The 13,061-nt window shown below is 40.0% G+C and overlaps 1 protein-coding gene across 2 annotated transcripts; it reads right to left on the bottom strand.

Moving 5' to 3' along the window:
- Positions 1-1,639: 1,639 nt before the first annotated feature.
- On the bottom strand, positions 1,640-12,680 carry ciao2a (cytosolic iron-sulfur assembly component 2A). Of its 2 annotated transcripts, none has more exons than XM_053318944.1 (6): positions 12,434-12,680; positions 11,103-11,267; positions 4,167-4,216; positions 3,408-3,453; positions 1,735-1,905; positions 1,640-1,697 (listed from the first exon to the last, which is right to left on the bottom strand). In XM_053318944.1, exons 1-5 carry the CDS (start codon positions 12,555-12,557, stop codon positions 1,805-1,807), a joined length of 486 nt encoding a protein of 161 aa, XP_053174919.1. In that variant the 5' UTR covers positions 12,558-12,680; the 3' UTR covers positions 1,640-1,697; positions 1,735-1,804. The 2 variants fall into 2 exon arrangements, with proteins under 2 accessions (XP_053174919.1, XP_053174920.1); XM_053318945.1 differs by having other exon boundaries at positions 1,652-1,697; positions 1,739-1,905.
- Positions 12,681-13,061: the final 381 nt, after the last annotated feature.

The following is a 13,061-nucleotide window of genomic DNA, read 5'->3' as shown; positions in this document are numbered from 1 at the left end:
AGTCCTGGAAACTGATCATGTCCGTTTATAAGACTGCAGAGATTCAAAATGATGTAATTCAAAATACTGTTTTTACTGTTCCCTCTTTCCTCCCTTCCTTCCTCCCTTCATTCGTCCCTTCCTACCTTATTTCCTCCCTTCCTTCCTCTTTTCCTCCCTACCTCCTTACTCCTTTGTTCCTCATTCCTTCCTTCCTTCCTCCCTTCGTTCCTTCCTTCCTTCTTTATTTCCTCCCATCCTTCCTCCTCTCCTTACTTCCTTCCTCTTTTCCTCTCTCCTTCCTTCCTTCCTTCCTTCCTCTTTTCCTCTCTCCTTCCTTCCTTCCTTCCTTCCTTCCTTCCTTCCTTATTTCCTCCCTTCCTTCCTCCTCTCCTTACTTACTCCCTTCCTTGACCTGAGGACAAGAGGAGGACAGTTATTAATAACTACATTTTCACTGTGTAGACATTAAATAAACACTGAGCAAAAACTACAAGATGAATAAATCTGATACGTCTCCAAGCCCTCAATGGTTACTACATTTCCCATAATGCAACTTAATAGTATTTCATCATTAAACCTTGTATGCATCCCTCTCCTTACTTTCTCAGTGTTGATAAAACTCCTCCAGAACAGCAGAATATATCACATAACTATTTACTGGTGAGTCAAATCTAAAGCTCGGCTGATATATGAATTGGCTGATATTGACCTATCACACATATATCAGTGCCGATATTATTTTTTTTAAAGATATATAGGCCATGTTATGTATATTTAATTTTTTTTTTCTGAATTTAAGTTTAATATATGATCAAATTGCCAGGTAAAGTTTAGTGTTTCAGTGCACTGATATTATAAAATTAAGTTTGTTCTTGAACAGTATATAACATTATATTTATCGAAATCCAGTATGGCTCAGTCTCTAGTAAAATCAGTGGACTATCCCTTTAAAGTCACATGGGGTCATTGCAGGTAAAATACAATAAAACCAGCTTTTTCTTCCTGGACTTTAAAGTAAAAGACTTTTCTAATCTGATTTAAAGCCTCACATTAATCTCAATCTGTCTAATAATAAAACAACCACTCAGAAGCAGCTTCTTATTGATGTAGTTTTTTTAATACCTCATTATTTTTTTATACATTACATCTTATTAAAAATAATCATCACCTCTAAAAGAATCACATTTTCTACTCAGACATCGACCTGAGTGACTCGTCTGATGAGTGCAGTTACAAGAAAAAAAAAAAAAGGACATGAAACCACCTCAGTGCTTGTTTCTGTTTGTTTTTAAAGAAAAGGAGAAAAAGGGATAAAGAGATGGATCCCGCTGTTCTTCCAGAGTCTGTTTAACCTTTCCGTTGTCCTGGAGTCAAGGAAGGGAGGGAGGACGGAAGGAAGGAAAGGAGGGAGGGAGGAAGGAAGGAAGGACAGAGGAAAGAAGGAAGGGGGAGGAAAGAAAGAGAAAAGGAAGGTTAAATGTAAAGAGGATAAAACAAAGTGAGGGAGGAGGAGAAGTGAAGAGGACAGCGGGAAGGCGTTTCCTGTTTTTTCCTTTTTTGGCCCGCTGATGATTTCAGCAGGACTGACGGAGGACAGGAGGAAGAGTCAATACACATCTGTCGCTTCTGTTCCAGCTTCACACAGGAGGCTCAAAAAAAAAAAAAAAAAATTCCCCAGAGCCGACAGACAGGCTCAGGTATCCTCTCAATAATATCTTCAGGCACTGACGACACACACACACACACACACACACACACACACACACACACACACACACACACACACACACACACACACACACACACACACACACAGACAGAGTCAGTCGTCAGGCTCGGTGACACACTGCTCTACGATCTCTCTCAGGTTGGGGTTCTCCATGGCGGCCGCTACTCGCTCCTTATCATTGATCTGTTTGTTAACTGGAGACAAAAAATAAAAGTCAGACACAAACAAGTCGATACCTCAACAAAACTCTTATTTAAGTTTGTTCTGCCTCCTTCTGATTTAAAAGTTTGGATGGTTTTAATATTTAGCTACGTCTCTAATTTGTCATTTTTATTTAATTTAAACTGGGATAAACATTAACCTCGTATAAAACTAGGAGAGATGCATTGTGCTGTTTCCCGCCTTTGTGCCTAACAAACAATAAATTAAAATCAATAACAGGATTCACAAAGTTGTGCAACATTGCAACGATAAAATCATCAATACACATATTCCCACATCCTAAAAGCAACTTTAATCCAACAGTTATTAGTGCCATGGGTGCTCGGCTCCGAGGCATCTATTAATCTGCTCCATACTTATTATTCTGCTTCTTCTTCCGCCGTTTTTCTACGCGTAACTCCTCCCGCAGCTTTGAGAAAACCCAGACAATATATACATCAAAACGTTCGGCTCGATCGGGAAAGAGGGGCTATGACTTTTGGTGTTGAAATTCCAAAGTTTCCCAAAGTTATTCCCAAAAAACCAGGAGATTTCTCCATTGAAAATGAATGGGAACCCCAAACATTTCACCTTTTTTCACCTTTTTTCGGAGTCACCAAGCTCTCTCATACGTGCACGTACAAACGTGATTCAAACTTTAAAACGGAGGAAAACTTGTGCTGTCTGGAAAAATACCAAACTATTTTTCCATAAAATGTAAACTTTTCAAACTATGAGCAGTCAAACGAGGAGTGGAAATCACTTTTTCTTCAAAGTTAGAGTGGAAGCGGCAGTTAGCTTGAGTGCGAGGAGCAGTAAAGAAATAACCTCAATTTTTATTTTTAACTCGAGCTCACGGCCAAACCATGAAAAGGAGACAAATAATTTTTGATCAAAATGTAGACATAAGTGTTGGGATTCATAAAATGTGACACTGACAAGCGGAGTCTGCACAAAATTTAAACGGGGGGACCGAGACCAGCAGCAATACCTGTCTCGCTCCCCATTGACCCTAATGTAATTGTCTTTTTTTTTAAGAATCTCACTCTGTCTTCGCACTGAGCTTACTCGCTCATTTTAAGGAATATGTGAATAAAATAAACACTGTCAGAATCTGCCGGCTTCTGTGTCTCTCACAGTGTTTTCGGTTTTTGGACAGGAGTTACGGTTTTCTCACAGTTTGCAATTGTTCGGGACCTTGTCAGAAGCCAAATTCTGGGGCATTTTGAGAATTTTTTCCAAGCAGATTCTCAAATCACCGTAGCAACCGTAGGGCCTTCAGCTGCCCTTGGCAACCGTAGGGCCTTAGCTGCCCTTAGCAACCGTAGGGCCTTAGCTGCTCTTAGCAACCGTAGGCCTTCTTTACTGTCGCTATGCAGAACACAGACCCTCGCTGTGACTCAGGATATTGTCTCAGTGGGAGATTGTTTCATCTAAATAAGACATTTGCGGCTATTATTGAGAAAAAAAAAAAACAATAATGAAAGAGACTCACTGTCTTCTTCAGTAGAATGAGTTCCTTCTGAAATGTAAATTTCCAGCTGAGAAGAGACAGAGAGAGAAAAAAACAAAACAGCTGATATTAACACTCCTGTTGTCCTTGAGTCGAAGAAGGAAGGAAAGGAGGGAGGGAAGAAGGAAGGAAGGAAAGGAAGGAAGGATGGGAGGAAGAAGGAAGGAATATCTTTTCTTTCTTTCTTTCTTTCTTTCTTTCCTTCCAACTTCTTGTTCCTTTTATCTTTCTTTTTCTTTCCAACTCCTTCCAAATACTAAATGTACATTTTAACAAACCTGATGCTGCTTTTAAAACTAGTTTTTAAGATATTTATGAACTGCTCATCTTGCCAACTCTTATTTTGGAAGAAAAAAAATACTGGTTACACCAATTGGACACAGACAAAGCAAAATAGACAGGTTCAATTTGACCCAGTAGGACGACACAAAGGTTAAATACACTGTAGGTGATAAAATATTGAATATTTATCATTCTTTTGTGGTTACACCATTTGACATTTTCAGGAGCATTCAGTCTTACTTTTAGTAAAAAATGGTGCAAATGTCATTTCAAATGATATAAAACCAACAAAAATACTAAATGTACATTTTAACAAACCTGATGCTGCTTTTAAACTATTTCTTAAGATATTTCTGCTCACCTTATTTGGAAAAAAATAAAATAAAATACTGGTTACACCAATTGGACAGACATCCCAAAATACAGCAAAAAGCATTGGCATGAATAGATGAAACTCACCTTATGTTTAAATGGGAGACATCTCTGCAGTTTCACTTGTAAGCAAAGACCTGCAGACACACAAAACATCAGCGTCAGCATCAGATCCTGATCACATGATCACAGGAACATCTCAGGCCTCCGAGGACAAATCATATCCAGCAGATTAGAGAAGATTGTGTCAGAGTTTACTGTTAAGTCTGCTGCAGAGGAAGCAGCTAGGAGGGGAACGCAGCTAGGAGGGGGACGCAGCTAGGAGGGGGGACGCAGGTTAATGATGAGGAAGGAGCTGCTGTTTGCTGAAGGATCAAAGAGGACGTCAGAGAATAGAAACCACAGTCTGGTGAATGTCTGAGGTTATTTTGTCATGAAGTGTTATTAACTCCTTTTGCTTCGACTTGCATCATTTTCAGGCTCTTCAGTCAGTCACTGATTAGTGTTGAGTCGAGTTTGCCGGGAAACTGATTTCATAAATCAGGCCTCTCGTCTCGGACAGATTTCAGAGATCAGTTTCTTAATAACGAGGATAACAGGTTTTCTCTGCAATGAGCTGATATTGAGCGATTTATCTGATTCTCTCTCTCTCTCTCTCTCTCTCTCTCTCTCTCTCTCTCTCTCTCTCTCTCTCCTCTCTCTCTCTCTCTCTCTCTCTCTCTCTCTCTCTCTCTCTCTCTCTCTCTCTCCTTCTCTCTCTCTCTCTCTCTCTCTCTCTCTCTCTCTCCTCTCTCTCTCTCTCTCTCTCTCTCTCTCTCGATGTTCAAAATCACTGAAAGCTTTTCTGCTATCAGACTCCACGAACAGGCAGCAAAATGGACCCTGAGATGTGGGACGAACCACCGACGGCTGCATTAATAAATTGCCTCTGCTGGCTTCCTCTTCCTCTCCAGCAGTTTGGTCGAAGTCATGAGAGACTAAAATCACTTCTGACTTCTGACCTCAGGAGAGCCGTCAGTCATTCTCTAACCCAATTAAGAACAAGGTCCTCTGGGAAAATCTGTCAGGTTAGTCAGACTCAAGATGGATTGCTGGGTGCTGACAGTTTACTGAGGCACTGAATAATTAGCATAAAAGCTGGCATGTCTATAAAGGGGAGACTCATGAGAACCAACAGAACCAATTTCATTCAGATATCTTGAAGTAAGAAGTCATGGGAGTCGTTTGAAAATGGTCACACCAGTTTTTTCCCCTTCGCCCAAATTCAGCCTAACCATGGAGCGTTATTAGTAGTTTCAGAACATACCAATATCTCCACTATAGCTTTAAAACTGAAATAAAGTCAGCTGAGGTCACCAACGTCTTTGGGGACTGGAGGAAGTTAACAGAGGTCAAAACAAGTAACTTATACCAAAAAACACAGTCTCCAACTTGCCCCTCATTATAAAACAGCTCACAATAGGTCATTTTATACAGTGAAGTCAAGTTTGAAATAAAGGGTCTCACTACAATGAAATGTCTATTATTGGGATTAACATTATCACACATTAATACAATTGGGCTCATTGAATCCAGAAGAGTCTCAGTTTTCCATTCATATCCAATATAAGCAATTCCATCACTGTTTAGAGACCCAACATGCAGAAATATATACTGAAATATGGTATTTTTAGAATAGCCAAAAATAGCAAGCATGCCTGTATTTTGACAACTACTGCATTGGATTAGCATAAAACTGGCATGTCTATAAAGGGGAAACTCATGAGAACCAACAGAACCAATTTCATTCATACCCAATATAAGCAATCCCAACACTGCTTAGAGACCCAGATATCTTGAAGTATCTGGAGACACTCAACATTTCCTTAGTTGTGTTTAACCCTCCTGTCGTCCTCACGGGTCAAATTGACCCCGTCTCTTTTGACTGTTCCTTCTTTCCTCTCACTTTTCTTTAATTTTTGCTTAGTTCTTCCCCTCCTTCCCTCTTTCCTTGCTCCATCCTCCTTCCATACTTCTTTCCTCACTTCCTTACTCCCTTCCTTCTCACCTTCCTTCCTTCCTCTTTTCCTCCCTCCCTGCTTCCCTCCTTCCTTCCCCTTTCCCCCCCCCCCCGTTTCCCTCCTTCCTTCCTTCCTTTCCCTTCCTTCCTTCCTCTTTTCCTCCCTCCCTCCTTCCTCTTTCCTTCATTCCTTCCTTCCTTCCTTCCTCTTTTCCTCCCTCCCTCCTTCCTCATTCCTCTTTTCCTTCATTCCTTCCTTCCTTCTTCCTCTTTTCCTCCCTCCCTCCTTCCTCATTCCTCTTTCCTTCATTCCACCTTTCCTTCCTCCCTTCCTTTCGATCATGGGACTCGTTTGAAAATGGTCACACCAGTTTTTCCCTTCGCCCAAATTTAGCCTAACTTTAGAGCCCTCTTATCAACAAGCTAGCATGATGTAATTCGTAGTTAACATACCAATATCTCCACTGTAGCTTTAAAACTGAGGCTGCAACAGCATCTGATATAAAGTCAGCTAAGACCACCAGCGTCTTTGGGGACTGGAAGAAGTTAACAGAGGTCAAAACAAGTAACTTCTCCAACTTGCCCCCTCATTATAAAACAGTCTGGATATAGAACTATGTTGGGCTCATACACCTAAGTTATAAATTACAAGTCAAAATGACGTTAATTGGAGCATTTAATTGCTGAGTAATGTCTATAAACGCATCCTGCTGGGAGCCTGAGAGCAGACACAGCATACGAAAATAAACCACTAATTAAACCGGGGGGGGGGGGGGGGGCTATTACAGCTCTGGACATTCGCCTGCTTAATATCTTCTAACTAATGGATTCCTGAATCCAATTTTCCGAGTGTATGTACAGCACAGAACATTTACCCTCCGACCATCGACCATCCCGTTAAAGCTGGAAAAGTCGGACATTAATTTTAATTTCTCTCCAACTTTGTATGTTTTTGTTTTTTCTCTCCCTGGAGGACAATTTCTCTTCAGCCAAGTATTAAAGTAATGTAAATAAGTCATAACTCACAGATGAAAAGGAAAATGATGCAACAAAGCTCCATGTGACTAACAGAATATATCCACAGCTCGGAGATTAACGTTAAATGGGAATAAAGAGACTTCCTGTCGTCCTCCAGGGTCAAATTGACCTTTCTTTCCTCTTTCTTTCCTTCCTTCTGTCCTTCCTCCTTTCGTTCTTTCCTCTGTCCTTCCTTCCTTCCTCTCTCCCTCCTACCTTCCTTCCTTCTTTGCTCCATCCGTCCTTCCTCCTTTCGTTCTTTCCTCTGTCCTTCCTTCCTTCCTCTCTCCCTCCTACCTTCCTTCCTTCTTTGCTCCATCCGTCCTTCCTTCTTTCCTCCATCCTTCCTTCCTTCCTTCCTTCCTCCCTCCCTCCCTCCCTCCTTTCCTTCCTTCCTTTCCTTCTTTCTTCCTCCCTTCCTTCCTTCCTCTTTTCCTTTCTCCTTCTCTCCCTCCTGCCTTCCTTCCTTCTTTCCTTCCTTCCTCCCTTCCTTCTTTCTTTCCTTCCCTCCTTTCTTCCTTCCTTCCTTCCTTCCTCCCTCTTCCTTTCCTTCTTTCTTCCTCCCTTCCTTCCTTCTTTCCTCCCTCCTTTCCTTCCTTTCCTTCTTTCTTCCTCCTTTCCTCCATCCATCCATCCTTCCTTCCTTCCTTCCTTCCTTCCTCATTCCTTTTCTTCCTTCCTTCTTTCCTCCATCCTTCCTTCCTGCCTTCCTCCTTCCTTCCTTTCCTTCTTTCTTCCTCCTTTCCTCCATCCTTCCTTCCTTCCTCCCTCCCTTCTTTCCTTGACTTGAGGACACTTGAGGGTTAAACTTCAGCTTTAATTGAGGGGAGATCTGAGGAATGAGTCACACAGCTCTGAGTATATAACTTTTCTTCATGTTGCACCTTTTTAACGAAGGTACTGAGAACACTAACTCTATTTATTCACTGCTAATAAAAGATTAGATTGATCAACACGATTATCGGCTCTAATGAAGTAAAAGTCTGAACTCTCAGTGAAATACGCTGAGAGGTAGTAAAGAGGGATCAACTCCTCAGCTGCTACTTCTAATCTCAACCCTTTTCTTACAAATCTGTGTAGCAGGGCAGAAAAGGAAGTTGTTTTTTAAATATAAAAAGGCCACAGCAACACTTTAAATTAAAAACAAACAAAAAATATATATATAAATCCCTTCGGTGTTAAACTATTCATCCAAAAGAAAAGCATTAAGGACACAGGAAGGTTGAAATTTGATGAATTAATTCAGGTTTTTATGAACTTTTTGTAAACTCTGGAATCTGGAAGAAGAAAGGAAAGGAGGGAGAGAAGGAAGGGAGGAAGGGAAGGAAGGGGGAGGGAGGAAGAAGGAAGGAAAGGAGGGAGGGAGGAAAGGAAAGAAAGAAGGAAGGGAGGAAAGGAGGAAAGGAAGGAGGAAAGAAGGGGGGAGGGAGGGAGAAGGGAAAAGAGGAAGGGAGGAAGGGAGGAAGGAAGGAAAGAAGGACAGAGGAAAGAAGGAAGGTACGGGGAGGAAATAAATAGAGAAAGGGGGGAGGAAGGAAAGAAGAAGGGAGGAAGGGAAGGAAGGGGGAGGGAGGAAGGGAAGGGAAGGAAGGGGGAGGGAGGGAGAAAGGAAAAGAGGAAGGGAGGAAGGAAGGAAAGAAGGAAGGTAGAGGGAGGAAAGAAAGAGAGGAGGAGGAAGGGAGGGACGGAGGAAAGAAGGAAGGAGAGAAGCCTCATAAGTGAGTTTTGACATAAGTACATTTTGTGAACTTCATAACACACAAAAAGCAGAATCTGTCCCTTTTTTTTAAGGAAATATGATCCAGGAAGTTTAAAGTAGCAGCTGTGTGAGTTTGAAGGCGTATCAGGACAGATTGTATTACTCACTAACAGGAAGTTGCAACTCCTGAAACTACTGAAGGATTTCACAACTATGAAAAGTTCTGACTGCAGCAAACATTTCATCTTTAGTCTCATAATGCCTGATGTGATTTATACAGTCTGGTCTTGAATATCAATGTGAATGTGGCCTTAAATAACCCCAAATATAACAAAGCATCTTTTAAATCCTTTTTTTAAATAAAGATTAATTCGCTCCAGCTTCTTAAATGTGACTGTATGATCATTTTCTGTCCGTTTTCATCCATCTGTTTTTATTTGTATTTTTAATTTGTGCATAAAAACTTTAATTTAAATGTAGAAAAATCAAGAATGTCTCAAAATATTGCAAGTTTATGCTTGATTCAGGGAGAAGAAGTTGGCTTATCGATATAATTAAAGTGTGAGCAAGTGCAATTTAATTAGAAATAGAGGGGGAAAAAGAAACGCTAATTATGAAAAGAGTGACTATTTTATCATTTTCAAAGCGTTTCAATCTGTATTTTCTAATTTGTTCATAAAAACCTGAATTTGAATGCAGAAAATCTTAGAAAAATGTCAAAATATTAACATTTTTATATTTGAATAAGGTAGAAAAGTTGTCAGTGAAATGTGAGAAAGTGTAATTTAATCAGAGTTAGAGGGAAAAATGAAAGAAACACTGAAAATTAAAAAAATAAGTGACTATTTTATTATTTCCGGTGCTTTTCAATCCATCTTTTTTTTCCTTTCTTCCTTTCCTTCCTTCCTTCCATCTGTCCTTCTCTCTTTCCTTCCTTCTCTCCTTCCTCCCTTCTTCCTTCCTTCCGTCCTTCTTTCCTTCCATCTGTCCTTCCTTCCTTCCTTCCATATGTCTTTCTTTCCTTCCTTCCTTCCTTCCTTCTTTCCTTCCTTCCTTCCTTGACTATTTTATCACTTCCTGTGCGTTTCAATCTGTTTTTTATTTGCATTTTCAATTTGTGCATAAAATGTAAGAATATTTTAGTTTTTATGTCTGACTGAGATAACAGAGTTGGCATATTGCTAAAAGTAAATTGTGAGAAAGAAAAGAAACACTGATAATTAAAAAGAATATATCAACTTTTACACATTTATCTGAGATGTTAAAGTTTTAAAAAAAGCCAATATATATGAAGAATACAACTTAAAGATCACTGAAAATAAGAAATGAAAACATAAAACAAACAGAAATGCTCATATTATTGGCTGAGGCTCGTTCATTGATTTCCTCTGGCTGTGGTTTCATAGCTCAGACGGCTGAATTAGCTCCTCCAGCTGTTTTATCTTGATGAGCTCGTTATCTTCACAGAGCAGCAGCGGAGGGACACGGCTGTGAGCTCGTGACTAAAGTTAAATATCAACGTACTTCCGTATGTATCTGATCACGTGTTCATTTAAACTTCATTTACTATATTATTCATGCTTGTTGTGAAGTGTGTTGCTGCTTCCACTTGGAAAATTAAATAATACATTTGTCACAAAAAAGAAGGAAAGGAAGGGAGTAAGGAATGAAAGGGAGAAGGAGGGAGGAAGGAAGGGAGGAAAGGAAAGAAGGAAGGGAGGAGGGAGGAAGGAGAGAGAGAGGAAGGAAAGAAAGAGAGAAGGAAGGAAGGAAGGAAGAAAGAAGGAAAGGAGGTAGGGAGGAAAAGAAAAAAGGAAGGGAGGAAAGGAAAGAAGGAAGGGAGAGAGGAAGGAAAGGAGGAAGGAAGGAAGGAAGGAAAGGAGGAAAGAGAGAGGAAGGAATGAAAGAGAAGGAGGAAAGGGAGGAAGGAAAGGAGGGAGGGAGGGAGGAAGGAGAGAAGGAAGGAAGGAAAAGAGAGAGGAAGGAAAGAAATAGAGAAGAAGGGAGAAAGGAAGGAAAGGAGGAAGGAAGGAAAGAGAGAGGAAGGAAAGAAAGAAAGGAGGGAGAAAGGAAGGAAGGGAGGAAAGGAAAGAAGGAAGGGATGAAGGAAGGAAGGGAGGAAAGGGGGGAGGAAGGAGAGAAGGAAGGAAAGAAAGGGAGAAGGAGGGAGGTAGGAAGGAAGGAAAGAAGGAAAGAACAGTAAAAACAGACGGAGTCAGTTTGACCCGGGAGGACGACAGGAAGTTTAAAGCAAGTATGACATCATCATTAAGATAATAAACTCTGGATTATCAGCGGAGCGTCTCACCGATCAGCGTCGCCAGAGAGCAGTGAGGAACGGTGGGAGAGAACTTGATGATGATGAGATACTCTTCCTCGCCGAGCTCCTGCACCTCCACGCATTTCTCTGTCACCACGTCGAGCTCCTCCAGCGTGTTGGGCTTCTCCGGGTCGCGGATCGATCGGATCACGTCTGAAGGCGGGAAAACGAGAAGCGACGTTGCAAAAAATAAATAAATCTTTTTTTTCTTGCTCCTATAATTTAATATAATAGTTTTTATATTAAGAAAGGAGGGAGAGACGAAGGAAGGGAGGGAGGAAGGAAGGAAAGGAGGGAGAGATGAAGGGAGGAAGGAGGAAGGAAGGAGGAAGGAAGGAAAGGAGGGAGAGACGAAGGGAGGAAGGAAGGGAGGAGGAAAGTAGTATAAACTAGCTAACCGTATATAAAGTAGTATAAACTAGCTAACTGTATATAAAGTAGTGTAAACTAGCTAACTGTATATAAAGTAGTGTAAACTAGCTAACTGTATATAAAGTAGTATAAACTAGCTAACTGTATATAAAGTAGTATAAACTAGCTAACTGTATATAAAGTAGTATAAACTAGCTAACTGTATATAAAGTAGCATAAACTAGCTAACTGTATATAAAGTAGTATAAACTAGCTAACTGTATATAAAGTAGTATAAACTAGCTAACTGTATATAAAGTGGTGTAAACTAGCTAACTGTATATAAAGTAGTATAAACTAGCTAACTGTATATAAAGTAGTATAAACTAGCTCCACCTCCATCAGCTACAACAGTAACATGCTGCTCTAACACTGATGCTTCACTATTAATAATCTAATGATGTCATATATAATAATATATCACTACTTTTACTGTAATACTGCATACTACATCACTCATAATACTGCAGTACTACCTAAATCTGATTTTTGATGCAGTACTTTTGCTTTTATTTTTATTTATACTACTATATTGATACTTTTACTTGTAATTAAGTGTATGTATACTACTATATTGGTACTTTTACTTGTAATTAAGTGTATGTATACTACTATATTGGTACTTTTACTTGTAATTAAGTGTATTCATACTATTATATTGGTACTTTTACTAGTAATTAAGTGCATTTATACTATTACATTGGTACTTTTATTTGTAATTAAGTGTATTTATACTATTACATTTGTACTTTTATTTGTAATTAAGTGTATTTATACTATTACATTGGTACTTTTACTAGTAATTAAGTGTATTTACACTCCTATATTGGTACTTTTACTAAATTAAAGGACCTGACTACTTCTTCCACCTCTAATAAACATTAAAGGCCTGTCTGAGCTTCACTCACCATACACTTCCAGAGCCTTCTCCTCCATCTTCTTGGTCTTCAGGTCATTCCTGGTGTCCACTAGTCCAGAAAACTGTAAAACCTTGTCGACAGTGATCGCTAACAGGCTGAACACTATCGCCATGTTTTATAAAGCGCCATCATTGAAGCCGACAGCAGTGACTTTGACAGTAAACACAGAGACACAGAGCAGAAGACACAGATCGATATTAAACTGGGATTACTGATCTATAGTCACAGTAAACATGAGATCCAGCTGACAGCTTGTTTGGAGATCAGTGGATTTGATCGCAGCAGAAAAAAACGGCGGTCACATGTGCAGCTTCCGCTTCCGCTTCCTGTAGTTTGTTTCCAGACTAAAGCAACAGATGATCGATCCACAGATGAAGTGATATCAGGATCTGTTTTATTCAGGCGGGGAGTTCCTGTCCTCTGAAAAGAAGCCAATGCGGAAGTAATTTAGAGCTGCATTCTATCAAAAGGCCACCAGGGGGCGACCGTCTCTATACAAGTCAATGGAGAATTCACCAACTTCTCACTTGATTTCTAACCTCAGTAAACGTTTTCAAAATGTGTTTATGGTCTCAATCGCTAGTTTAAAGCCTTCTCCAATGCAGTATGATGTTAA

The sequence above is a fragment of the Scomber japonicus genome, chromosome 5, assembly GCF_027409825.1.
Source record: "Scomber japonicus isolate fScoJap1 chromosome 5, fScoJap1.pri, whole genome shotgun sequence".
In the NCBI taxonomy this organism is placed as follows: domain Eukaryota; kingdom Metazoa; phylum Chordata; class Actinopteri; order Scombriformes; family Scombridae; genus Scomber; species Scomber japonicus.
The sequence above is the reverse complement of the archived record's forward strand: the minus strand, read 5'-3'. Positions and strand labels throughout refer to the sequence as shown.

Bases quoted from the DNA above. Each gene is read 5' to 3' on its own strand.
- ciao2a (XM_053318944.1), bottom strand. From the start codon at position 12,557: ATGGCGATAGTGTTCAGCCTGTTAGCGATCACTGTCGACAAGGTTTTA. The intron at 4,217-11,102 runs GTGAGACGCTCC...GTGTGTCTGCAG, and splicing joins CTCTCTGGCGACGCTGATCG to GTCTTTGCTTACAAGTGAAA. The intron at 3,454-4,166 runs GTGAGTTTCATC...GTCTCTTCTCAG, and splicing joins GTCTCCCATTTAAACATAAG to CTGGAAATTTACATTTCAGA.